The following is a 27,955-nucleotide window of genomic DNA, read 5'->3' on the forward strand; positions in this document are numbered from 1 at the left end:
AACCTGTGATTTCTATGAAATGCAACATTTTTGTGTGGGGTTTTTTCAGTAGTTACTTTAAAGTCTGTACAGGCCTATGATAATTCAATCTCTACACTTGAGTTGATTTGCAAGAGTGAATTTGATCCTTATCAACTATGATGGAAGCTCTTCTGAATTTTTTTCAGAAACATGTTTTCCTCACAGTTTGGATAGAGCGACATATATATCGGAGGTCTTAGCTGAGAATACTGGTGATTAATCCATTTGCGTGCTAGTGGCAATTTTTTCCAGTTACTTCAGTTTTCATGGCTTTGCAGGGTCTAGTTTTCATTGACTCCTATAGTGAAGCAGTATTTGCTTTATTTCAGGTTGCATTGCTTGCATCTCAATTTCTGTTGACTTCTTTGGTACTGTTTCTCTCTTAAAATCTCACTTTAAGTTCTCTAGCTGTGTGCATTTTCAGTCTCCACCTCTTCCCCTCAAAATCAGGGAAGTAGAAGAATTATTACTCAAATCATAATTCAGATGTTGGGCATAAGTGATGTTACTGAACATACTTACTGAGTATGCATGCCTGAACTCAGATCTGTGAACTACTTGAGAAGTCCACAGAGACTGGAAAAGTGCTGTGAATCCTGAATGATAGCAGATGTAGCTGCTTGCACTGTCTTTTAGCAAATAAGCCCTCTTTTCTTTGTGTTCAGTGAACTCAGTCCTTTTAACTACTTTCCTAATTTCACGTCTCTTTCGTTGGGATTTGGCTAGCGTGTAGTAAATAATAAAAAGCTGTGTGGCAAAATAACACTTTTTTGAAAATATTGATTCCTTGTACTGGTTCTTACTTCATCTTGTTTGGTTCCAATTTCTTAGGTTATGCATTCAGTGAAGACGGTGAATACTTTGCGTATGGCTTGAGTTCTAGCGGCTCTGATTGGGTTACTATCAAGTTTATGAAAGTAGAAGGTCCTGAGGATCTTCCAGATACATTGGAGAGAGTTAAGTTCAGTTGCATGGCATGGACCCATGATGGAAAAGGCATGTTCTATAACTGCTATCCAAAACAAGATGGGAAAAGTGATGGTAAGTATGGCTGTACTAATTGCATGCTATATGGAAGCAAAATTACCTTTTCAGTAAACTGGTGCAACAAATAATTAGCTCTACTAGTTATACTGAAATAACTAGCTATACTAGTTATACTGAAATAACTAGCTATACTAGTTTATACAATTAGATATCAGATTATATCTTGTATGACCAAAGCCTGTACTCAGTTAGTCTGAGTATCCTTTTGACTGCCTGTCCCTGTCTTTCTCTTAAAAGTCTACTCCTTTTTCTCTGCAATGATTTACTTAGCTTTCATACAGGGTGTTACTGGCTGGAATTTGATGCCTGGTGACAGCTTGCTTAGATCTCTTCCCCTTATGCATTTGTGTGGGCATAGGTGAACTGCCTTGGGAGGTTGACCTGATGAATAACAATCTGGGGCACAAGGGTTTTGTTATTCAACCAGATTAATTCATCTGTGGTTCACAGCACAGCAACACAAAATGTTTATGCTAGCAAAACTCAAGGAGCAGCACACAAAGTGGAATAAATTGCTGAGGAGCATCAATAGGGAAGGAATTTAGCAGCTCTTATAATAAGGCAGTGCTACTGAAAAGTTTCTTCTGGAGCTGTGCTCTTTGTTAAACCTTGGAGAGAGCCCGAATTTTGCCTCTGTATTTGCTTTTGCAGCGTATCATTTTGCCAGACTCGCAAATTAGATACCCACCTTGTGTTTTTTACTTTTAAACATGTTTGTAGTTCAGAAGCTGAAGTGTTGGAAAATGTTGCAAGAACAAAATTTAAAAAAATAAATAATCAAGTAACGCCTCATGCAGTGCTTCAAAATACTTTCATTTGCTGAAAATAAAAGTAGTATGAAGGTTTCTCGGAATGTTAACTAGCAATAAATCTCCCTTTAGTTGCCCACGGTGAAATGGGAGCAAAAACATCATTAGAGGGTGGCAGGGATTGTTGTTTTTCTTTGCTTACTTAGTATTTCTAGAAAGCAAAGCTTGAAATGATAAATCTTCACATCTGAAGAATGTATTATCAGCAATAAAAGAAAAGGGTAACTGTTTGAACAGGTTTGCCGTGTGGTTTGAAATTTTATTTTGTTTTGGAGGGGGGTGTTTGTTTGGAGGGGAATGGTTGTAGATTGGAACCATTCCTAGTTCTCTCTGCTGAATTACTATTCTCTTTTATATGCAAAGGGATACAGAAGTTTCTAAGGGTTTTATTTGGTTGTTGTTGGATTTCTTTGAGAATTAATTCGTTTAAATATCTGCAATTCACTAGGCACTGAGACCTCCACTAATCTGCACCAAAAGCTGCATTATCATGTATTAGGAACTAACCAGTCAGAAGATATCCTGTGTGCTGAATTTCCTGATGAACCAAAATGGATGGGTGGAGCTGAGGTATGATAAACACCCTGAAGCTTGTCCTCATTATGTTCAGTTTTTCACATTTTAACAATTGGTAGTAGGTATAAAGTGGAAAACATTCTGTTAATAGAATGCTTTTTATTAGTGTTGCAGAGTTGACCATTGAACTAAGAATCCTTGATTAAGAATTGCTGAAATTAAGACTGTCTAGTTTGCTTTAAATCAGTCCTCAAGCCTGTAATGACACAATCACATACCCTTTTTTCTTCACTGAGGACATTCTATCTGATGTACATTCCAGGACAGAGAAGGATCCTTTGATGGACAATGTGTCACTGTTCTTGTTTCTTCTTAGTCATTGTTGAGCCGCAGCCTTCTCTTTCTGCGCAAAAAGCTTATTCAGTAATTGGCATGTCTGGATATTCCCTACCATCTATTTGTTTTGTTTATATTTATTTTTGTGATGTCTTTCCTGAAAATGAATTAAGTCTATTCTACTTACTTGAAGAATGGAGACATACAGGTTAAAATCTGTTAATACTGTGTGCAGAGTTGGAGACTTAAGTTTCTCTACAACAAGTTTTATCAGCACAAGTATGGTATGGACTGTGATATTGGAGTTGGAACAAGTGGCTGCTGGAATTGATTTCTTAATCTTACTATGTTGAACTACTATTGTGCAAAGTCCCAGTAAACCAAAGGGATAGGTGACCATGTTCTGTTCTTCCATACCTGAATGATTCAAAAGACCCTAAGTTTTGTAATGAATGTGTGTTTTATTCTTCAGATTAGATTTAACAGTTCTTGATTGAGTGCACTGTTCTAAGTGCTGTTGGAATGTAGTGGTGGTTATTCTGTTTATCGTGGAACTGACATTTTTCCGGTGGGTAAAAACCTGTTGTAATTCTTTGCACTCTCCTAGCTACTATGTTTAATCAGTACGTTTTGTTTCTATACAGGGTCTCTTTTGGTCTGACACTTTTGATAAATATGAAATCTTTTATCCCTGATTTGAGGTATTCAGTTCCTAGAACTACTTTTCCCTGAGAGTACCTCTTTTTAAAAATTTGATCGTCAGTCTGTGCTCACTTTTCAACACATCAACCCATGAAAATGTTGGGGGTTTCTTTTCTCTGGCCTGCCAGAAAAGAAAGGTTCTTTCAAAGAATTTGAACAGTGGGATTCAAAATGAGATAGTGAGTGAGAATGGGAAGGGCTCCCCAACAAAGTGACCACACTGAGCTTTCTCTATACAAATCAGACTTATCTGTAGGTTCTGTGAATAAACAGAACCTTTTTTACATAATCTCTTCTATTCATGAAACATACCTTTTAACAACTGACCTGAATATCAGTGTAAATTTGCAAATGGAGCTTTGGAATTTTTTTTACTGTTCAAAAACTAGTCAGTTCTGTTGAGTTTAACTGGCAATAAAATGGAATTTGGAAATCATTATCCTTATTTTTCCCTAGTTCCATAAATAAATGGGCTTTCTGTTGGTGACAGATGTCCTGTAGTGATATATCCACTGATTCACATCAGTGATGCATAGTATTATTATCACTTTGCAGTGTCGTGAGCTAAACTACACATGTTTTTGTGAAGACAAATTCATTTTCGTGGGTGGGGGGGAAGGAAGCTGTTGCAGTCTGATTCATTAGACTATACAGCTTTTTAGGGTAGTGAAAGTTTGCAGTCTCAGATGGTATTAAGTCCCATGGAAATGATATCTTCTATATTAGGTGTAGAGGTACATTTGTCTTATAGGCAGCAAAACCTTCTCTGAGATAATAGCACACTAACAGAGCCTTTTATTATCTAAGTTGAAGAAGCAGGGCTGTAGCATTTTGAGACCAGAAATACAAAACCAAATATGAGGGCGATCATGAAAGAGAATTCATAGTACAGCACTGGTAGTGAGTAGCACAGAGTTTGCCTGGCCACGTGGCAGAGAAGCAGCCAGCCTGCATCTGCTGGCTCTTCTATTATGAAAGAAAAGCTTGATGCAGCCTTAAATGTAAAAGTAGTACCTTTTTTTTCTGATACCAAATGTCACAGGTAATTTTTGTGATTAATGAGAATATATCACCCTTATATTAAATGATCAAAAGGTCTTTGGGGTGAGAAGGAGGGACTGGTAGTAATAACTCTTGCTGTAGAATAGGAACATAATAGAATGTAGTGCAAGTACTAGTTCTGAAGCCACTGGAATTGAAACAGCCCCATAAATATTGGGAAAGTGGGGAGGGTGGTGAATAGAGAAACACCTCAGTACTGTGGGTTCTTGTTTAATAAATCTGTGTGGCTGCTTATGACTGTTTTCTTGACCTCTAGGAGGCATAAACTTCCAGAGATGTTGGTATGTAAGAAAAAATGCTATTTTAAGGAGGACTGGTAAAGCAGAGATCCACCTTGGTAAATAATCATAAGGTTATCTAAGTGAAAGTGCTCCAAAACAGCACAAAACAACTGGGGTTGTGCTGTGAGCTCCAGCTGTAAAATGTGGCTCTATCACGCTGATACTAATAAAAAATGGTCTTTAATGGTCAGGAAAAAACATATTCTGCAATTAAAAAAAAGCCAACAAAACAATGCAATTGCAAAATGTGGTTTAATCCTTGTGCAATAGGTCAAAAATCTTCTTTTCAGGCCTTTCAAACAAGTTTTCTGGTCAATTTTTTTGAAGTATGTGTTTGAGAAAGTGGAAGACCACAAAGTAATGGGGGGGAATTAAAATATCTTTAGTAAAAATCAAATTATGTGGTTTATTGGCACTGTCCTGAATATTCTTACTTGGTGCTTACTCATATGCTGCCAGAGATTTTAAAATACAGCTTTGCACAGCTCAATGTTTTATGAAAGTCTGCTTTCATGCATTCCTGTCAGATTAATAAGCAAATGTTTTTATTTTACAGGGCTTTGCTCGACCAGATAGGTAGAGACATTTGGGTTCTCTTATGTTCTACACAAGCTCCAGTAAAGACAGTTGGATTATGGTGTAGGTGGTCTAGTCTCAACTACCAAACCTTTCTCTATAGCGAGGGCAGAACCTGAACTTCCATACTCAGGTTTACAGCAGAATTTGCAGGTCTCGCAACCGTTGGGTTGAGGGAGAGAAATAACTTACTTGCAAGTGAAAAGCACCTGATAAGGAGATCCTTCGGAGACTGCCAAAGTAATAATGTTGCCATGATGCTTCAAAAAAATTATTAATCTCAGGTGCACTGTAGGGAGTCAGTGTGGTGTGTATTTTCAATGGAGAGAAGAAACTAGGTCACTGATTAGGGCAAAAGAGGGTTGTGTAAAATTTCATCAGCTTAATACATCTATGAGACACCATGCAAGAAAATAGCTTCAGGTTTTTTTCCTCATTACATGTTCAACACCAGCCTCAAGTATGCTTGATATAAACAAAATCTGTGATGCTGAAAATGGTGTTGGCATAGAAATACAGATGCATTTCCAACTCCTCACTTGAATGGATTGCTTGTGAGGGGAAAAAAAATCTGTTCATTGTTAGTCAGATATATAAGTTTTGAAAAAGAGACTATAAAATCTTTTCATTAGTCTAGAAAAAGCATATGTATTTCTGGTACATATTCTAGGGTGGTGGGGGAGTTAGGAAGAGCAGGGGTGGGATTTATTTGAATAACATCCCAGTAGAGGGCAGTCTGGTATGAAGATTTTTAAAACCTTGGCAATGTCTTGGAAAAGAGGAGCTTCACATGCTTCTCTGTTTAAGTGGCATATTCTTGCTTCCTCTCCAGACTCATAAAGCGTATCTCTCACAGCCAAACTGTTATTCTCAAAGTTAAACGATGAGTTATGTAAGAGCCTTTCACAGTTGGTAGTGTTAAAAGTCCCTATGGTACTGGCAGGAAAGTAAACAGGAGAGAAAGGAGGGGGTGGGGGGAACCCTCCTGTCCCAATTCTGCCAGCAGTAAAACAAGTACAATTTTTTGTGTTGTCTAACAAACACATTGTGCAGTCCCTGAATTGACAGTAAAATTTTTTTTTTAATGTTTAGAGCTGTCGGTTAACATTAGTGGTTCTCAACCAGGGAGGTGATCTTGCAAATGAAATTCAGAGCACAGAGGAGTAAGCTGTGTGCCAGATGTGTGCTGGCTGTGTGTTTTCACTGCAGGAACATGGAAGTGCAGCATCCACAGAGGAAGAGTGAGCAGCATGAAGGGGAAGGGCTCAAAACATAGTCAGTTTGCTCAACTGAGACTTGCTGCTGGACTAAACAGGGCTGTGGGAATTTTTCTAAAGCCTTACACTACTATCTTTGTCAAGGCTGAATCTGGAATAGAAGCCTACTATGAGTATCTTTTTTCAGCCCTGACAATAAGTCTTCAGAATTTTACCATTAAGAAACAGGCAGGCAATCTTTCTGGCTGCACATGGGGCTAAGGTAGATGGTAATCTCTTACATAGCCAAGTTCCTGATGCTATGGTGCTTTCATTGCACTCAAAAAGCAAGCTGAAAGCCACAGGAAAAATCATGTGTGATGTTTGTCTGTCACCTCAGAAGGCTACTGATTTTACTCTGTGCTAGATTTAAGAAAGAGAATGCATGTAAACATGCATGTACATATAGCTATGTTCTTCTGAACAAGGCTGTCTCCTGTCCTGTTATAATTGAAACAGTTGTAAACACGATGATCTAGGGTCAAAGTCCCAGTTCTCTGGCTTTGGTCGGTCTCTTTCAACCCCAGGCTTAGCAGAGGCTCAGAAGGATATGGTCAGAATGGAAATGCTCTTTATACCAGCACATTGTATCTGAAATAAAAGAATGAAAACCTGCCTGGAATAAGGAAATTGAATTAACGCCCAAAGAAATTTTTCTAACCTGCGGAATGGATGGAGAGAGCACATTAGCATGTTGTTTACATATGATCAGTCCATGTCCTGCATAGAGTATGTCAGGCCTGTTCCTCAGAATGTAGTAAGTGCTTTCTGTTGGACCTGATCCTGAAATAATACATTCCTGTGATCAGCCATCATTAGGTCTTCAAAATCTAGTTGATTATAAACTGGTATGATGCAGACAGAATACAAACCAAAGCATTTGCAGCGTTAAGAGTACCAGCTTCAGAGGTCTTGGATTGTGCAGACACTCCCAAGAGGTCGCTTAGTGAAAGGGAGTTCTTGCCCCAGTCCTCATCTTCTCTTATCAGACACTGGAACAGGCTGCCCAGGGAGGTGGTTGAGTCACCATCCCTGGAGGTACTTAAAAGACGTGTGGATGAGGCGCTTAGGAACATGGTTTAGTGGTGGACTCAGCAGGGTTAGGTTTATGGTTGGACTTGATGATCTTAAAAGTCTTTTCCAACCTAAATGATTCTATGATTCTAAAAGACTACTAGAACATAAAATGTGATAGGAGCTATATGCAAGCTTCAGTAACTTTCTAGCACCACTGAAAAGACAATGTCAGAACATAGCTTTGTGTTCCTTTCATTACACCTCCTTCCCCCCAAAAAAAACCCTTCAAGATGATTTTACCGTATGAAAAACTGTTCCCTGTTTTAGGAAAGGAAACAGTTTTGCTTGTTCTAAAGGCTGGGAGATTACAGTGGGGGTTCTTGACTTTGTTGTTGTGCAAGCAGAACTTTGTGGCACGGGAGCGTGTGCACATCTATGAGGTTAGAACATTTGAGGCTGTTCAGACAGCGTAAATGCTCTCATCTTTTACTGACCAAATGTTTGGGCAAATTCTACAGGAATTTTTACTTTTTTCTCTGTAGAAGGCTTGTGGTTTTTGTGTTCAGTATTTTACTTAATTGATACGAAGCTTTAAAATACTGATACATCACGCAAGGCAGGTAATTTCTGCATCAATCTGAAATGTCTCTTCCATGTAGATTCTTCTTGGTCAAATCATACTCGGGTTCAGTGGTGTTATGCAAAAATATTCATGCAGGATGTACCTAAAGTTTAGGAAGTAACCGCTGTAATCAGTCTGTTTTATTGTGGTGGCTGGGTACATTCCTAAATGCATATTAAAAAAAAAAAATTCTAGTCAGTCACTCTGGGTAGCTTTAAACTGTTATATACATAGCATATAGTGAAAATTGTAGGAGTTTTAAAATGCAGCTTATTGATGCTATGAGTTTTTAATTCCTAGTTAATTAATGCCACGAATCTATGGTTGCATCTTTATTGCCACCATCTTTCTTTCTCTGGGTGGTTTGATCTTCCCATGACTGGATACACATAGTCTAGTTACTAATTTGACCATTTGGCTCTGTTTGAAAGCCTGGATTCTGTCTGTGATTTTGTGAGCTTTGACTTTTGTATGTGATTCATTTGCTTTGTTTCATTGGAAATGCATTAGATAGCAATGACAGTTGCCTTGTTCCATATGTAAAGGACACTACAAACTACTGCTTTTCATACACTAAAATAATCGCAGGTGCAGATCGAGTTGTAGGTTATGGTAGTGTTAATGTCTGAAGTTAAAGGAGAAGTCAATTTATCTTTTCCTCAACACAGTCATATTATCTAATAACTGAATTTTACTTATTGAATTTTTTAATATCTTGTTATGCAGAAACAAATTATAAAGTGATTAGGTTTTTTCCGCCTTGATAATAAAAGGGGCAAAGGTGGTAAAACTTCCAATTGGTTAGGTTAAAAAGGAATGATGTGTGTATATAGTTGCCTTACTATGCACTCAAAGGGCCCCTATTTGTGAACTAAAAATAGAGCTCTTCCTTATCCTGAATCTTGCAGTGGTGAGTACCCAGCTAGTATTCAAAGAACTAACATTAATATTCGCTGGGTTTGCTGTCATGCACTTTACTTGGAAGCAAAGAGCTTTAATGTCTTTCCTATTGATGTTTTAGTTGAGGAGCAATACATAAAGGCAGGAAGTCTGAAAACCCGACAGCCTTCTCTGTTCTTTCTTTTTCTTTTTTTTTGTTGTTTAATTATGTATGAATTTTTGGTCTGAAGTGTGCTGCTAGTAGACAAAATATTTAACTTCACTTTTGCTGTGGATCCTCATAGGTGGTTACTGCTATTATAAATGCATATAACTCTTTGGGGTTCCTTATATGGCTTGTATGATAAATTAACTATATTTTGTAATGAAAGAAAAATTAAGTAGTTGGAAATCTCCTTTTACTGATTAGGTGTTAAATAATTTTTCTTCTTTTGATATCCGTTGATTTATTGAAGTTACGGGTAAACCACTTAATCTCTTGATGTTTTTCTAAGCAGTGGTTAATTTTGATCAAAATGGAGAGAACAGGTAACATTGAAACAAAATTGCTAGTAAAAAACAAAAAATGCTCCACCATAAACCAAAACTTCTCTATAAAGATTTTACTTCAAAGGGTTTGATTCTTGAAAGACTAAATAGAATAGTACTTGTGGGCACAGCTATCATAATGATACTTTTGGATGTTTGTATGGTGTAAAGATGGTCACAGCAAATATTTCGGAAATAACAGATCTAATAAATGAGTGATTGAATGGCAGCAGTGAAACTACAAACTATACACCAACATCAGCTCTTTGAAATAACCCTTCCTTTACTAGTGCTGAGTTAGGGATTAGTGCTGTGTTATGCAAATAAAATCATTGTTATGCTGAAGGTTTTTAAAAGCTCCAGTTGAAAGGCTAGGGGATTTCTTCTGTCCTATTTTGACAGGACCTAAATGTCATTTTGAGATGTTCAATTGCTTTATAACCTCCTTACCTTTTACCAGTGGGTGTTGTTTGAAATGATAGAAATTATTTTAATTAGAGAAATGTGCACTGACTAGCATTCCAGATGTCTCTCAGAAATTCTTGAGATGTGTTTCCTTTTCAGTGGGAAACCAGGAGGATTTACTTCTGATCCAAGCTGTCAGTTCTGACATTACAGCTGTCTCCCTTATGCTGAACCATAAATATATTCTGAGATTTGAGTGAAATGCTGTTATGAAATTTCAGTTCATAAGTTTGTGCGCCAAGAGCAAGGATTGCAGTTCAGCTCATGAAGATGAAGTAGCAGTGTAGGAATAACCCAAATGATAGTTGGGAAATCCTATTCCCTTTTGTCATTCTGAAACCCAGACTCTCGTCTGTTTACGATATAGAAGAGTCAGTGGCATTCAGGGTGTGATTACACATTTGTCACTCCTGCTGTCTGAGCTGCCTTAAGCAGTCTCTGCCCCTATTCATGTTTCCATCTTCTTGGTGCGGTATGTTAGCTCAGGCATTTGTGCAACTGCACCGTGAACTGACTGAGATACTAATCTAGCAGAGGGACTTTTTCTTTTATTCTTTTTCCTTTTTATTGTGCTTTTTTCTTCCTTTTTTCTTTTTATTGTGTTTTTTTCTTCTTTTTTTCCCTCCTGGGAACTCTCTTTGTTTTGTTTTTTTTCTGGATTTTTTTTTTTCATTTTCCTTTTTTATTTTTATTTTTTTGTTGTTTTTTCTTTCTTTACCGTGCTATTTTTTCAGCTGGATCAGCTCCCCGGTCTGTTTTACCACACAAATGGTAAACGCTTTTACTGGCATGACTATGGGAACGAACTTGCATGGGTACAAGCAACCATAGCAGTAGGAAGAGCTAGAGCTGGAGACTGCATAAGCTCATACTGCTGCCAATATTTGCTCATCAAACTGCAACTTTGCGATGTGGATGACTAAATATGCAATATAATACTAAACATTTTAGCATGCTGCAGTTAAGCGTCTTGTCCTGTTTTTGACAAATTTCTTTGCGTTATAGAACTCACTGATACAAGAATAGCTTTAGTGGTAGAGACAGACCTAATTGGCATCCCACCAGCAATATGCTTTGGGAATTCCTACGTCAAATTAAACATAAACTGCTATCAACTCTTCAGTAGTCCATCTGGGAATGTGGAAGGAAAAACTCATTAGATGTACTCAGATGTGCTGTCATCAGAGGTTCTGAATTGCCCTTGCAACAACGTCATCAGAAATTTGCAAATCAGTTTTCTTTCTTGGGTAAAGTGAGCAGTCTTCTGTAAACTGTTAACTCACAGCATCAAAGAACAAATTTGTGGGGGTTCTGACTATGACTGAAAGAATTTTGTGTGTCGTACTCTTGAGTTTAACTGAAATTTATATTTGTATATAACACTTGCAATTATTTAACATGTTTTATGTGTTGATGAGGAAGAGAAGGAAACTTAGTGCTTTTACAAGTATAAACAGTTGTTTAAGCAGCATAGTCACTAGTTTGATTAAAACTGACACCTGCAGTTAATGTTTGTCTGAAAACACTGAAGATGCTTCTTTCAAAAAAGATCACCTAATCTTGGTTTCTGGCTTTACACCCATCTTGGAAGGAGGAGGCACAATGTCTCAATTTTGCAGGCTGGCCTGTTAAAGGCATCTTAGCTGTTTCATGTAATGTTTTGTTTTGGTCCAGTAGGAATCTTAGGCGTTCTTTTCTATTTGCCTTGTGAGCTTTCAGCTGTATGGACTTTTTTTAGTGGTATAATTAGTTGTTGAAAAAATGCTTGTAAAAAGTACAACTTGGAAACCCTCATTTGGCTTTTTTTTTTTATTTTTTTGAGGAGTGTTTGGTTGTTGGGTTTTTTGTTAGCTTTCATCTACTGAGATTTGGCTCCGTATTCTACTTAGTTCGCTTCTTGTGTTTTCAAAACTGTGGATCTGTTTGAATAGCAGTATAGTTAGGGGCTAATTCTTCTGAAATTTATTTTGTGTAACTAATTCTGCAGATATTTTGCACAACTAATGTTATGAATATTAACCAAAGTAATTTTAAGAAGTAATTACAAAATATGATACCTTTGGAAGCTCATTGGAATAAGGCAGCCAGAAACCCAAAGCTAACCTCTAGCAGTTGGGTAATTTTTTCTCTTGTATGACATACTGTGAATAACAGTATTAAGTAGGTGAGTATTCAGCTTTTTCTTTTAAAAAATTGATTGACAGAGCAGCTATGCAGAACAAGCATGTTTGCCATATGCCAAGTGCCGACTTGGTTTTCACTGTCCTGCCATTGTGAGCAACTAAATTTTGTTTTCCCATTCAAACAACAGGTATTGTTCTGATTAAATTCTACTGCTCTGTACAAAGTACTGTGATGGTCTGTGTAGAGGTGTGCATATGTCAGCAAAATGATCTTACAGGGCTTAATTCACCAAGAGTGTGAATCTAGAGTTGTTTGATGAACCTGGATTTTGGCATATCTAGGATATTCACAGGCTCAAACACAAACCGTGTCGGAATTGCTGGAGAGAGGAAGTATGGTGAGGAGACCTCCTTGTGTAGAGGAGGCAGCATTCCGTTTATGTAGACCTGTAAGATGCACTGAGGGCCCATTTTCAGAAGTTAGTGACAAACTCTTTTCTATAGATTCAGTTTAGCTGGCAGATTACACAGTGAAAAAAGGAGTGCTTACACAGGGATCAAAATAAAGACCTGGCTGAGATAAATGCCTCTCTCACTTGAGTATTAGCAGTTTCAGCAGCACAGTTTTTCCTTTGATTGATGTGCAAGTGCAGTCCTGGTACATCTCTGCATCTCTTAAAATACCTGAATTAATATGTATATCCCAAATTACTGATTTTCGGTGAGATACATGTCCCTGGTCCTTCTCATGTAACTGCTGGGCTCCATTTATTTCCATAGGGTTTGGGGGAGGGGAGGTAAATTTCCTTTTGCATGGAATCAATACCTTGATAAAGGAATTTGGAACTTCAAGTTCAGAAGTTTTGACCTCATCTTCACAAGAAATTCTTAAGTTTTTTTTGGGCAAAAGCCACTGGTTGCTTCATTGTGTCTTTATGAAGTTGGCTAAGTTAGCAAATACTCTTGCACAATTTAATATTGGATTTGAATGCTGACATCGTAGTGACTAGAGAGAAACTGGATACCTACATCACCAGATGTGGCTGCCTTCGTAGTTTTTTTGAGAAATTTCTATTGATCTACATAAAGCTATGTTTTAATTGATGTAGGAGGGTTCTTTTTGAGTACTGTAGTTCAGTAGGACCCTAGCAATCCAGTTGATCACAGGACTAAACAGTGCTTTATATTCAACATAGTGGATTCAGTTAAACTTCTCCATGGTGAAGGCATTGACTGTGGGGTATTTTTAACGTGGCTTGTGTTTTTGGTGGGGTTTTTGTTTGTTTTCTTCTTGCCAGCAGGTTGCAGTTTTAGACTGTTTATACTGAGTCCATTCTTAGTTACTGAAATGTCAGGTTAGTGCTGTACATTAGTTGTTGTCCTGGGTTTATGTGGCAAGGTTTTGGTACCAGGGGGGCTGCAGGGTGGCTTCTGTGAGAAGAGGCCAGGGCTGCCCCCATGCTGGACAGAGCCAATGCCACCGGGCTCCAAGATGGACCCGTCGCTGCCCAAAGCTGAGCCCATCAGTGATGCTGGTAGCGTCTCTGTGATAACGTATTTAAGAAAGGACAAAAAACACTGCACAACAGCTGTGAGAGAACAGTGAGAATATGTGAGAGAAACAACCCTGCAGACACCAAGGTCAGTGAAGGAGAACGGGGAGGAGGTGCTCCAGGTGCTGGAGCAGAGATTCCCCTGCAGCCCATGGAGAAGATCATGGTGAAGCAGGTTGTCCTCCTGCAGCCCATGGAGGTCCACGGTGGAGCAGATATCCACCCTCACTCGTTTAGACACCTTTTTAGCTGGAACACTTTTAATAATCATAAACTTTCCTTTTTTAATTCACGGTGGGAATAAACAGATAATGCTGTTCAGTTTTGATCTCCTGAAATGTCAGCAGACTATACTTACGTTATTTGTTGATGTAAGTGATGAGTGTGGGTTCTCCGTGAGTTCTCGTATTTCATACACGTCTGTTCACTCAACTAACTGTGGCATCAGTTTATTTTTTGCTAGGGGTTTAGGGACTAACTTCTGAAGTTGGATTTTTTTTTTTCCCCAGAGGATGAATTGTCTTTGATTTTTCTGTAACATCTTACAGGTATCGGATGATGGTCGATATGTCTTGCTGTCTATCCGAGAAGGGTGTGATCCAGTGAACAGACTGTGGTACTGTGATCTGCAGACAGAGTCTCAGGGTATAGCAGGTATGTATTTTCTTGCTTTGTTAGTTTTGCTTCATTTTAAGACAATGTAAGATTTGAAATACTTTATTTATGTATAAATATATATTTAAATATGTGTATTGCTTAACTCCTCTCTTTTTCTAATGCAGAGATTATGAAAAAATGTGCACTGTTTCTGCCAGCATTCCGTTTTCTGTTATGTATCAGTAAATGGAAAACTCCATTCTTAGTTCTGTAGTTTCTTTAAAAGGTCAGAAGGAAAAATTGAGATAATATAAGCAGCTTTACCAGTGTATGTTCCATTTTTTTCTGCACCACTAGTATTCTTCCATGTTTAATTTTTTTACTTTTTAAAAATTCCTGTGTCTCCCTTCAAGTGCTGATCTCCTTGTTTTTTTCCTTTAAAAAAAAGTACCTGGTTTAGAGGTAACTTTTTTTTTTCTCCATATAGTACTAGAAACGAACAAAAATCCTCTGATATTTTAGTAATATAACTTTGCTTTTTAGCATCATTATTATTACTACAATAGAAGTATCTACTCATATCTCAAATGCATGTTCATGAACTATTCTTTCCTTGCCTTCTAGTTGGATTAGGCTTTAGCTTTTGTGTATTTGGCTTTTTATCCTCAATATTATGGGCTGAAAGTATGGTACTTTGCTCCATATGGCTATTCTTGATGGTTGGCATAGTTAGTTGTTTTACTGATCGCTGGTTTTGTATTTCCAGAGTACTGGATTACTGAAATCTCTTCCTCAGTAGGTGCTTTGCACAGAACACAACTTAGCTCTTTTTGATTCTTTGTGGCTTCTGTATTCAAAAACTTCAGAACCAGAATAAATACTGCAGTAGCTCCTTGTTAAATATTGGATCTCAAGAAACTTGTTCTCTTGTCCATAAACAGAATATTCGAGGTAGCTCTGCAATACAGGGTGTATAGTTTTGTTTCTCCCTGCCTTTTACTATACTACGTGGTTTTGTGGCCTTCCCTTAGTTCATCAACAAGTCTTAATACAATATTTTGAATTTTAGTGAGTTAAGTGTTAGTGATGATAGTTAACAGTTTTATACTCCTTTACGGGGGATTATTAATTTTGTTTTGTGGGCACGTCACTCTCTCCTTTTATGAAGGATACTTCTGAATTGCTTCTAAACTTGTCTTGGATAGCTGAGTAGTTGTTTAATGTCCTCTTGAATGTAGAAAATGGTAGGCCTAAGCAAAATTATTACAGATGCTTTCCATGCAACTTTATTACAAACATAAAGCTGTGTAGATAAAGCTGTAGTACAGTGAAGTATTTTTTTATAAATTATAAATTGCATTGTCATGCAAGTTGACACTTTCCAGCTAGAGATAGAATACATAAAAAGCATAGCTCTCCTCCCATATTCACCCTCCCATTTATAGATACACTGGACAATCTTGAAGAGAATACTAGCATGGAGCCTTGAAAGACCATGGATGAGATAATGAAGCTTCTATTTTGTACTAGCTGGTATAAGGTAAACCTACAGTTTAACCTTTTCTGGGCTTGGAAGTGCTTTGAAAAAAGTTTTTTCTCTGAACCAGTCTTTGACTTGCCTTCCTATTTGCTTGTTGATGGGTGGGAGTTGTTCCATTGCTCCAAATTCTCCCTTTTTGTGTGTAAAAGGAAAGATCTAGCTGTAATCATTTGCTTGCACAAATTCTCTATTTTATAAACTTAGAAACTCTCCATATCTCTCTTACTAAGTTGCCAAATGTGTTTTCAGTGCAAAGACTCTTGATCTTTACCCCAGTCTTTCTACCTCCATGTTAGTAAGCACAGACCTAACAGTAAACATCTGGGATGTTTCTAGAGTTGATCTTCTGTTCAAATGTAAACACCCTGAATCACTGGTCCTTCAGCCTTTGGTGGCCAGAGGCAATAAAGTTAAGCAACCAGTAATATATGTAAGCTTAATTCTTGACTCTATCAATCTAGACCACAAGAGTTGTAATTTCAGTTCAATTTGTAATTTTCTGGGACAGCAAACGTAGAAGAGTTTGCTTATGAAGCTAGGAGAAATGAATGCCAAATTTCATTATTTAAGCTGTTTCAGACAAGTAAATAAGCAGCTCTAGAATAATTGAGTTTAATGGCAAGTCTATGCTTGACCGAAGACTTGCATTTAACTGCCAATTTGTACAGACTGCTCAGTAGTATCTCAAGGTATGTTCAGAGGGGTTAAGATTAAGCAATGCTTAGAGAATTATGTGTAACAAGCGCATTCTTGACAAAACCATGAGATGCAAAAATACTGGCTGTGGATATGCTGTCTATAGAACGCAATGGTCAGTGCAAAGGTCTATGTAAGTAGCAAACCATACCACTTTTATGAAGTGTTAACAGAATCAAGAGTCTTATAACAGTATCTGTACTTTTAAAAAGCATTACACTATCCTTCTAACTTTTAGAACAGACTTTATTTATGAGTAGACCTCATACCTTTGGTGACATCTAAGATACTTCTTGCCATTTTCCTCCTATTGAATGTTTAATCTGAGCCTTTTTACTTGACCTGTTTACAATGATCTGTTTGTCCAAAAATCAGTTCTAATGTCCAGAATACCTCATCTTAGTTCTGAAAAAAATATAAAGGAAAGAAAAGTAGCATAGCTAGTGGTTTTCCAGTGTCCTAGATGTTACTTGATATAGATAAATAATTAGATTTTCAGACACATTTTTCTCTTCCCTACTTGCTCTTTTAATCCAGGTTGTCCACGAATACACCAGTTCTTTAGAAAATTTTATTTTTATGCTTTAAATCTTTCAAGCCTCAGCCTTCCTTAGACTTATTCAGAGGGCATCAAACACAAAAGGCAATGAGGCCTTTTCGAAAGGTAACACAGTAATATTTTATGTGGCATCCATTACATACACCACGTATTTCTTTGTGAGGAAGTAAAAGCAACTGCTAAGCAAAAGGTACTGGATGAGATTCTAATTTTTATGAAGTTTATGGCAAAACCCTAATTATAGAATGACACACTTCAACGTTTTGTTTTTAAAGCTGCTCTGTAGCATATATTGTTCATAAAATGATGTTTTAGTCATGTAATCATGAATTTCTCTTTTTTAAAATACTTTCTGTCCCGAGGTAAACATACCACTGCATAGTTTGAAATGCTACATGTAAAATCATGAGCTAAGGAATTTTCTGTTACTTAGAATTGTACAAAAATGCAAAGAACGGATTCTCATCTATGACTTACTACCTGAAAAACCTATTTCAAAATGTCATGTTAACTAACTTAGGGGCACCTTTCTTGATTTTGGTTGCGAGCAGTGTATTCTTTTCCGTTGACAGGAGGTAATCAAATTTCTCAGTTGCTTAAACAGTTTTCTTTAGAAAGAACATGTTCTCATAGTCAAGAAATACGACCACCGAAGAGTGAATTTCTTTTGCTTCCGATGTAGTGAGGGCCTTGTGCAGTTAACCATAGTTCTGTTACTATTTCTTAGAGATGGTGGTTACAATGATAAAGGCTGCTTATTTGGCCCACTTGCTAAAAAATGACTGTGAAGAAGTCTTAAAGTTCAGTGTTGCAACCTCAGTACTAACTGCCAAAATGCCAGGTGGTTCTCTGTAGGAGAACTGCAGGGATGTCTGTGAAATGCAGTCCATTATGGCTATAGATCAATAGTTTATTCCCAAGATAGAGAATCTTATCTTTTTACTGGGAGATAAACACCTTATTTCATAATTTAAGAAAAGTAACATGGGATAATTTGATTTTTTAAAAATCAGCACAATTACTTCTTTACTCCTGCATCTATTTTTGGTGGTTCAGAAGCAAAGAAAATGAATTTTGAAAACTAAAAATAAATGCTGTTATTAACACTTTCTGCTTCTGTAAAAGCAGAAATAATTTCTTGGGGAATGTGAGGTGGGAAAGTGTGTCTCATGTTAGGAACTAAAATAGCCAAAAACTAGAAGAAGGGAAGAAAGTCTCCTCTATCTGTAGGTTAGATGTGAATTTGTAGAGGAAGGCGTGGAAATGGCAGGGTATGTTGAATGACTGAGTGTGTGTTACCTAAACAGCCTTCTGTTGTTTTAAAACTGTGGCAAATTTTGCATTGGAAGATTCTGCATAGTGTCTCTTTCAGTGGGAAGGATGTCAGGACAAGATAACAAAACATAACCAAAAAGTTGCATCACACCTAATAAAGAAAAAGTGGCATCAGACCTAGATCCAGTGTGTCCTAATCTACTGTATTGAAAAACTGGTGGTTTATTTCTTATCTAAAATGCATCAGATCTTTTAATAATTGAATCTTTTTGCAGTGTTGATAGTGACTTCTATGTTAGTTTCCTTCAGACTAATATTGTTGAAACCACAAGGGGCCAACTTCTTGCCTGTTTGTTTATTATGGTGTGAGGTATGTTTCACAGCTTTTAAGTTGACTTATTTAGTATCACACTTCAGCATTTAACTGTTACTGTACTGATGATGGTCTTAATTTCTAGACAGAGTTAATGTGGCAGTAATAGTTTTTGTTTGTTAGTTTTTTTAATTTTGATTGTCTTAGGCCTCAGTCCTCAAGATTAAACTTGCTTCAGCGGTACTGAATAAATACGCCAGAGAGTTCACAATCCAAGATCTGCTGAAGCCTTAAATGAGTCAATAGGAATGTGACAAATTGAAAAATGTGATTTCTTGAAAACAATCCAGCCTTACCCAAAAAGAAGCACTAAGTTGCTCTATTCAGTGAAGGCTGTACAAAGAAATTTCTCTTAGCAATAACACATCTGTCATCAGCACCATTCCCTGAATGAAATGAGAATTTTTTTTTCCTTCTCCTAAGCCTGAATGATTATTAATTCTGTAGGGCAGATGAGTATCTTAAATTGATTTTATCCAGATTGAGTTTGATTAGTTAAGAGATGTCTTCATTGCATAGTGTCTACAGTGGTAGAATTTATTAACATTTGTTACTTCATACTTCATCTAATAGTCCGGTTCATTAAAACAGTAAAAAGCCAGTAATTATAGTCTCTTCCAAAGTTGGACCCAAATGATCGGCTTTTTCAGTAGTTAGGGTGTTTTGAAAGTTCATAATTATAATTTGATCTTGTCCAATCCCAAAGTGTCTTCATTCTTGTTTTATAGAAAATGAAAATACAAGCTGAAAACACCACATGTTAGGGAGCAGCAAGAGTACAGAAGAAAATATATATGCCTCTTCAAAGAATAGTGTGGTACGTTGTCATAGTGTGCCTCTTAATCAGTAGTGATCTCCAAAACTGACAAAAATACGACTTCCAGGGCAGTTGGGTTCCAATTATCCTAATAACACTTCTAAATGCAATTACTAAATAGATTATCTGGATAAAGTCTTACAAACAAGCAGCATAATTAATTATTGCTATCCTCACAGGTTAAAAAATGAACTGAAGGCAGCTAAAAGGCAGTTCCCATATTACATCAGTGTATAATCTGTACCTTTTATACTGTATTTCCTGAAAAGGAGAAAATCAGTCTGAGATACTTAGCACCCCTCTGTGAAGGTCCCAGTCAACATACCCTCTGCTACATTTTGCTGTTGCTGAAACAGAGACCTAGCACAGAATTTGCAACCAGTGTGGCCATAGTTTGTATTTATGTTCTTCTCAGTACCACCCTCCTGCTAGAAGTACGGAGCCCTTCAGATCTTCTGGCTGATGGAAGCATGTGTTCAGGCTTCCCACTGCTTCATCACAGGGATGGGATATGCTGCCTGTGTAACTCAGGGGCTATGTCTATACAGTAGCAGGTTAGGCACAGCCTGTACTCTGACACTGAAGCCAAGACGTACATGCCAGCTCACCTCTGTGTGTCAAAGCTCTCGTCCTCCAAGACATCATAACTATGTCCAAGTTACCTGTTGGGAATGATTTTGGCAAATACTGCTCCCCAAACTGTGACCACATACTGTCTGCTAATTGGCACAGACTGAAAATGTGACAGGGGATGTGCTAGCAGTTAAATAGTGTGGTAGTCATGGAGCAGTGCTTCAGGCCTGTGCCACCTCTCTTTTATATACTTAAGTATATATGTATAACCAGGTTGATTTCACACAGCAGCCTGTTTTGTGTCAATTTTTTCTACAGCCAGGGATGTGAATTATTTGGCATGGAGTACAGACTTCTTGTTGTGACATGTTTCCAGCTGAACTATTCAAGAGCTGAAGAGATGGCAATGTTGGGTGATGAATAGAAGTGAGGAAAGGAAGCAATACAGTTGCAATTTGCCTGAATGAAAGTTATGCTCCTTTAAGGAGCGGTGGTTACAAAACAGGAATGGTAGAAGTATTAGTATGATGGTAATGACTGTAATAATTTCTATCAAAAAGTTGTCTTAAGGAAACAGAGAGGTAAACTTAAAAGATGGTCTCCATCTCTCCTTATTTCTCTATGTGCATGTCTTGTATCTTTGACCAAGCACTAATTTGCGAGGTACAGAAGGTTGGAAGGGACCTCTTGAGATCATCTAGTCCACCTCCTTTGCTCAATCAGGGTCAGCTGGAACAGGTTGCCCAGGACCATGTTTGATTGGGTTTTGAATATCTCTGCAGATATTCTCCACAACCTCTCTGAGCACCCGGGTGCCAGTGTTTGACCACCCCACATTAAAAAGTGTTTTCTTGTGTTCAGATTGAATTTTGTGGGGTTTTTGTGCCCATTGCCTCTTGTCCTGTCAGTGTGCACTTCTGAGATGAGTCTGGCTCCCTCTTCTTTATTGCCCCCATCAGGGAGGGAATTGACAAGATCCCCTCTGAGCCTTCTCTTGTCTAGACTGAAAAGTTGGAGCTTCCTCATCTCTTCTCATATATGCTCCAGTCCCTTAATCACTTTTGTGGCCCTGTGCTGGGCTTGCTCCACTAAGTCCGTATCTTTCTTGTACTGGGGAGACTGGAACTGGATACAGCACTCAAGATGTGGCCTCATCAGTGCTGAGTAGAGAGGAGGAATCGCCTCCTTTGACCTGCAGGCAACATTCTTAGTGCAGCACAGGATGCTGTTGGCCTTCTTTGATACAACGGCACATTGGTGGCTCGTGGTCAGCTTGTTGTCCAGAAGGGACTCCAAGATCCTTTTCTGTGGAGCTGCCTTCCAGCTGCTCAGCTCCCAGTGTGTACTTATGCCTGGGGTTATTCTTTCCTAGATGCAGGAGTTCGCTTTTCCTCTTGTTGAACTGCACGAGATTGCTTTCGGCCCAATTCACCAGCCTGTTCTGGTCACTCTGAATGGCACCACAACAGTCTGGTTTTTATCAGCTTCTCCCCCCAGTTTTCTATAGTCTGTAAACTTGCTGAGGGTGCACATTTTCCCAGCATCCAGGTCATTAATGAAGATCTTAAAGAGTATTGGCCCCAGTATCAACCCTGGGGGTACACCACTAGTGACTCATCTCCAGCCAAACTCCAGCTAAAGCTGCCTGCAACTTCCACATGCACAACCAGTTCTTCCTTGTTTGTAAGTATCGTGTCAAGCAGAGCACCTTCCTTTCTTTGGCTTCTTGATCACCTTGGGAAGTTATCATCAAGGCACTATAGAATTCTCCTAGAGTTCTTGAGCCCTGCTGCATTGTCCTTGCAGCAGATATCACCGTGGTTAAAATTTCCACTGTAAGGAGCAAGGCCTGTGAACATGAGGCTTCTTCCAGTTGTCTGAAGAATGCATCATCTACTTATTCTTCCTGATCAGGTCTATAGCATATACCTGCTACAGTGGTACCCATGTTGGTCTGCCTGCTAATCTTGACCCATAAGCTCTTGACTGGCTCCTGACCCGTCCCAAGTCAGACCTCCATGAATTCCAGCTGCTCTTTCTCATAAAGGGCAACTCCCTTCCCAGCCTGTCCTTCCTAAAAAGCCTTCATCCATCACAGCACTCCAGTCCTGCGAGTCTCTGTGAACCCAATGAGGTCATAGCCCAGAAACTGCACACAGGCTTCTAACTCCTCCTGTTTGTTCCCCATGTTCTGTGCATCAGTGTAGAGGCGGTTCAGGCAGGCACCCAAGCATGCTGATTCCCCAGTACAGGTTTGAGAGCTTTCTCCATGAGGCTGTTCTGCAGGCACTTCCTTCTTTACATGCCTACACTTGGAGAGATTCCACTTCAGCTCTGTTCTGTCAATTGCTGTGTCCCTTCTGTTCCTGTTACCCAGGCCCTGGGCTTGCCTACCCTATCCACAACTTCCTTATTTGTTTGTTGAAGAATCTCTTTCTCCTCTGTCGTTTCTAGTTTAAAGCTCTGCTTATTAGATTGGTCAGCCTGCAAGGATGCTTTTGCCCTGCTTAGTCAGGTGGATAACAGTACAGCAGTAGCACAGGATGAGATAAACTAGAATAGCTGCTGAATCATTAGTTTCTCTAATGGATCTGTATGGATGGATGTCTTCTGTTCCTTATTTGCAGCCTGTTCTCTATGGAAATAAAAGATCACAGAATCACTACGGTTGGAAAAGACCTGTAAGATCATCAAGTCCAACCATCAACTAACACCACCATGCCCATTTAAACCATGTCCCACAATGCCTCGTCCACACATTCCTCGAACACCTCCAGGGAGGGTGACTCCACCACTTTCCTGGGCAGCTTATTCCAGTGTCTCACCACTCTCTCAGTAAAGAAATTTTTCCTAATATCCAGCCTGAACCTCCCCTGGTGCAACTTGAGGTAGTTTCCTCTTGTCCTGTCACTAGTCACTTGGGAGAGGAGACCAACACCCACCTCTCTGCAACCCCCTTTCAGGTAGTTGTAGAGAGCGATGAGGTCTCCCCTCAGCCTCCTCTTCTCCAGGCTGAACAACCCCAGTTCCCTCAGCCGTTCCTCATAAGACTTGTGCTCCAGACCCCTCACCATCTTCGTAGCCCTTAATCCAATTAATTCCACCCTTAATCCTTCACCAGTGCTTAATCCCACTTTGTTTTTTGAACCATTGTCTCCCAAATTAAATCAATTTTGATGGAGAGGTAGGAGTCACGATAGTGCAACCCTCACAAGAATGCATGGGAGGTCAAGTGGCCAGGGAGAGGCGAGAACCTGTTAAGTAAGGACTGCAGCATAAGCTTCATCTTGTTATACCTTGAAGATTTACTCAGATGAGCAATATTAGGGATGCCTGAGGTGTGGAGAAGGCTTCAGAAGAAATTTTTGCCTTACTAGACTTAAGACACTTTCAGTCAAGGTTCTCTCCCCTGTGGATTATCCAAGACATGAAAGTCAATGGAAATTTGTCCTTCAGTGGTGACATTCATAACACCTCTCTTCTCTGAATTCTCTGATGAATAGTAAGATGACGCCCTGCTTATGCTGAATCTTAATGTAAATTAAGTTAGAATGTCGACCAACTTTATACACATTTGTACACCAGGCTCCATTAATTCCAGTGCTCAGAGATTTAAGTGTTTCTTCATTGCATACAAGATTCTGATTATACTTTGTAGACTTTTAAGAGGCACCCCTCCTGTGCATTTGTTTACTCAGATTGTTATTGTGTTCAGCAGGGCTTTGTCATCATGGGGGATTGTGGTGACCTGAGATGGCACAGTTTCAGAACCGATCCATGGATTAGAAGGAGCAGTAATAAATACAGCTAGGTTTCTAGAGACCCTCTTTAAACAACCTGTTTTATATTCTGACTTTTCCCAGAGGTGACAACTAAGTCATAGATCAATTCACAGTGTGTTAGACAAGTGTGTTCTCAGAGTTGAAATAAAGTCTAACCACTATAACTGGGAAAATGCACTGGAATATCATAGTAAAGAAGTCTTAGCTGAGGTGGTGGTGTATGCTTTAAAGGATGTATAGGGTGGACAAGTAGGGTGGTTCTGTTTTGTTTTAAATTTGTACGCCCATTTAGTTGAACGGGCTATTAACTGAGATGTAGGTTGGTTATGTAATAACAAGGCTAAGTTGCTCTAAGTCACATGTTCATTAAGCTCATCCAAAAGCTAGTTGCATCACTGTCTGCTGTGAGATCCAAAGTGTGGATGAAATGGTTAATGAATTTTCTTACATTACGCTGTACTGCAGGAATTTGGTCACTGCCAAATTCTGTGTTGGAGGTAAAGTGAGAATCACTTCCAGACACCAGATGTGTTAGAGGAGCTGATGGACTGAATTTACCTGTTTAGACCATTAGCTGAGGTTCCTGTGCTCCCCCTGTAGCTATTAGGCAGAAAGAGTCTGTGTGAGATGAGAGTCCTCAGAATGATTCAGTCCACGTAGAATACAAGTAGCCCTCTGGACAGGTCTGGACCTCTGCTGATTGCAAAGGGTGCCCATGGCTGTTAGCTCACGTGCTCCTAAAATTAGAGGGAGGGAAACAAAAGGGAAAGACCACAAAACTGAAAGCCACTTTCAAAAATTGAAACAGGAACATTCCTCCCGTGGCATTTGAAAAATGTAAAAAGCTGAGGTGAGAGAGAAAATAATCTAAGACATAGGTGTTCATGAAAGAAGATCTCAAAAAAGAGAACTAGTTGCAACACTATTTAAGTGAGTATTAGTTATTTCAGAAATTGTACTGACTGGCAAAGAGGGAATGAGGGAAATTGGAAAATGAGAGAAAATGTTAGGATATTATAGCTGAACTAGGATCTAGCAGATAACACATGATATAGATGCTTCTTGTATGTTTTAAGGACAGAGTGCTTTGACAGTGAAACTCCAATTTAGTGACCTTAAAGAAGAGGTGAAATAACATTAGATTAGAAAGAGGACAGGCTTTGATTATTTCAGTAAAAATGCCTTTACATCCTAGAGATGCTCGCTGAGGAAAGACGTGTACAAATAGTCTGAATTTGCAACTGGAGGCTGAGAAGATTACTGTTGTATTTTTATTCTTTTTTTTTTTAACACCATGTTACGGTGATAGTCACTAAACTGATTACTGGATTGTTGAAGATGATTGAACAAAGAAAGCTTCTGTCAAATATGCCAGAGAGAGGACTATGATTTTGTAATGAGGAAAGAAAAAATAACAGAGCTGGTAATTAAGGGAAAGGACCAAATATATGGAATGCATCTCAAAATTGAAGGGGCATGACTGGTTTTCTGGTATTATAAATGGTCTGGTAGTAATTCTATACTTAAGTTGTCTTTTTTTTTTTTCTCCCTCCCTTTTTTTTCCTTTCTTCTGTAATAGACCCCTGCCACCTTTGTTCCCTATGACACTTCCAGTGTTTGGACCTGTCCTTTAAAATCTGTCAGAGGCAAAATTCTCTGGTTATAGAAGTCTCCTTTATCCTGTTAAATTTCTTTGAGATGCATCAGAACTTAAATACTGTTTGAGCAGTGGGACAAAATAATACATACATGTGCGTGTACTTAAGGACTAAGTTACACTACCACTGTAGATGCTGACATGCTCAATGTACTATATTGCTCCACAGCAGCATCCTGGATGTAGCACCAAGTATGAATAGGCAGATCTGACTTCTCTTGTCTAGATGGAGCAAAACAAAAGGTAGGGCTTCCCTTAACTACAAAGGGATCAGAGTAATAAACTGTTCCTATCCCAGACATTTTATAGGCGTGTTGCATGTTCTTCTTGTACTGAATAGTATTGTTCTGGTTTCTAGGTTGAGGCCCTTGTATTAAGTAAAAGACATTTGTGTTTCTATGAAATGATTCATAGTTTGGATCCCTTTGGTGTGCTGTACAGCTTATTTAGAAATAGTAATTGCTTTCATAATGTTTCTCATTTTAAGGAGGTCTTAAAAAAAATAATGGGAAATTCCATGCAATCTGGCAATATTACACTGGATATACTTAGAGGTTGGGAGGTGGCAGGTTTCATATGAGCATATACAACTTTAAGTCTTCTCTCTCATGTATAGAGATTATGATATAGTTTGTCATTATTACGTTTATCTTTGGCTGTTTGTTTGTTTTAGCTGAACTAGTCTAATTCAGTACTCAGATGGGCAGGAGGGGATTATACTCCTGTGGAATATTTCAAGTCTGGTATCAACTAATTTCCCATAGTTCTGAATTTATTTATATTGTAAAGTCATAGTTTAGAAAGTTACATTGCAGTTTCTCATTGCAGTAGAGTAAATATGCTGTACTTAGTGACGTTTGTTAGAATTAAGGTTCGCTAGCTCATTTGTGGGATTTGTTTCTAACTTAGTGTCTATTAGAAAAGTGGTACAATTTTTTTGAATTTTTTTTTTACCTATATGTTGAGAGACCTGCTTGTTTAGAGTAAAGTTTTACTTTGTTGGTCTGAAAGACCAAAAAAAAAAAATCATTTTCCCTCAAATGGCGCAGTATCGGGTTGAATTATTTTGCTTAAATTTGCAGGGTAGAGTGGAGAAGCAGGGTGGGGGTGGGGAGGGGGGATCCATCTTGGGAAAAGAAAAAAGAAACAGGAATGCAAAATGAAACAGTATGTTTTATGTGTAGAAATGAAAAACACTTATCAAATGTCTGCCTGACAGAACTCAGAAGATGACTGTGAATTCAGGGATGAGTCAGCTACTGTGGGAATTTTTGAGCAACAAAATATAGCCCATAACAGGCTTACAGGAGTTCAGATATGTCTTCCCCCAGCAGATGGAAGGAATGCATAGTCTTCCCTTTTAACTTTTATTTACATGTAGCATGGTTTTATAGCAATAAAAATATTTCCTTTTAATTTCAAATTAAAATCATTAGTTTCTGGCTGTTCTGAAGAGATTAATGTAACAGGATAAGCATATCCAATTGAAAAAACAAAGCTGTAAAACCTTTTTTACCACCTTAAATTGTGACCTTTTTCCATATTTATGCTCAATTACATGCCTGTCCTGTTTTTAGTGAATATCTAGACAGTACAAATAAATAAGTAAATCTGCAGCTTTTCTGTCTTAGAGGCTGAAAGGAAAGATCCAGATTGTCCCACAAGAATTAGCAAGAACTGGAACAGAACAAAATAAGTAGTTCATCCCTTTTTGCTAACAATCTGTAAGCAGTAGGAACAATGCCTTACTTTCCAAAGCAGAAGAATAATATTGTAGCTGTTCCTCTGTCTCTCATCCCAGATGGTGTTGGATTTTTTTGCAGCTCCTTTAATCTTTTCTTTACCCCACTGGTCTTGTTTTCTAAGAGTCTGGCAGGTAGTGATGCTAAATCAAAATACCTTGTTGTTTTGAGGTGCATGACTTAGATTTTAGCTCACTTATCTTTAGTTACCTTGTTGTTTTAAATAATTTCCATTTTTCACAGAATGTGATGCTTCCATTTGCAAGAATGGAAGTCATCTTGCTAGTGAGGAAGGATTACTGTACTGGGCCTTACAAGTAAGGAACATAGTGTATATTTCCATGTTTTGTCCCATATTGGATAGATCTGTAACATGATCTGGACATTACAACACTGAAATATTTCAATACTTATCTTTCAGATTCTTTGCTACCCCATGGAACCTGCAGTCCTGAGCTACATTTTCATTCTCTAGAATTCAAACAGGGACAGGGACCACAGAAAAGATGGCATGATAACCTCCTGCTTAC

General features: G+C 38.4%; 1 protein-coding gene across 1 annotated transcript in view; it reads left to right on the forward strand.

Moving 5' to 3' along the window:
- Positions 1–27,955, forward strand: part of PREP (prolyl endopeptidase) — a 110,856-nt gene that overhangs the window by 14,769 nt on the left and 68,132 nt on the right. Inside the window, exons 5-7 of the mRNA XM_059830225.1 lie at positions 853–1,062; positions 2,326–2,447; positions 14,363–14,468. Of these exons, the coding sequence (XP_059686208.1) occupies positions 853–1,062; positions 2,326–2,447; positions 14,363–14,468 (438 nt within the window). The remainder of the gene's footprint in view (positions 1–852; positions 1,063–2,325; positions 2,448–14,362; positions 14,469–27,955) is intronic.

Source organism: Gavia stellata, chromosome 2, assembly GCF_030936135.1.
Source record: "Gavia stellata isolate bGavSte3 chromosome 2, bGavSte3.hap2, whole genome shotgun sequence".
NCBI lineage: Eukaryota > Metazoa > Chordata > Aves > Gaviiformes > Gaviidae > Gavia > Gavia stellata.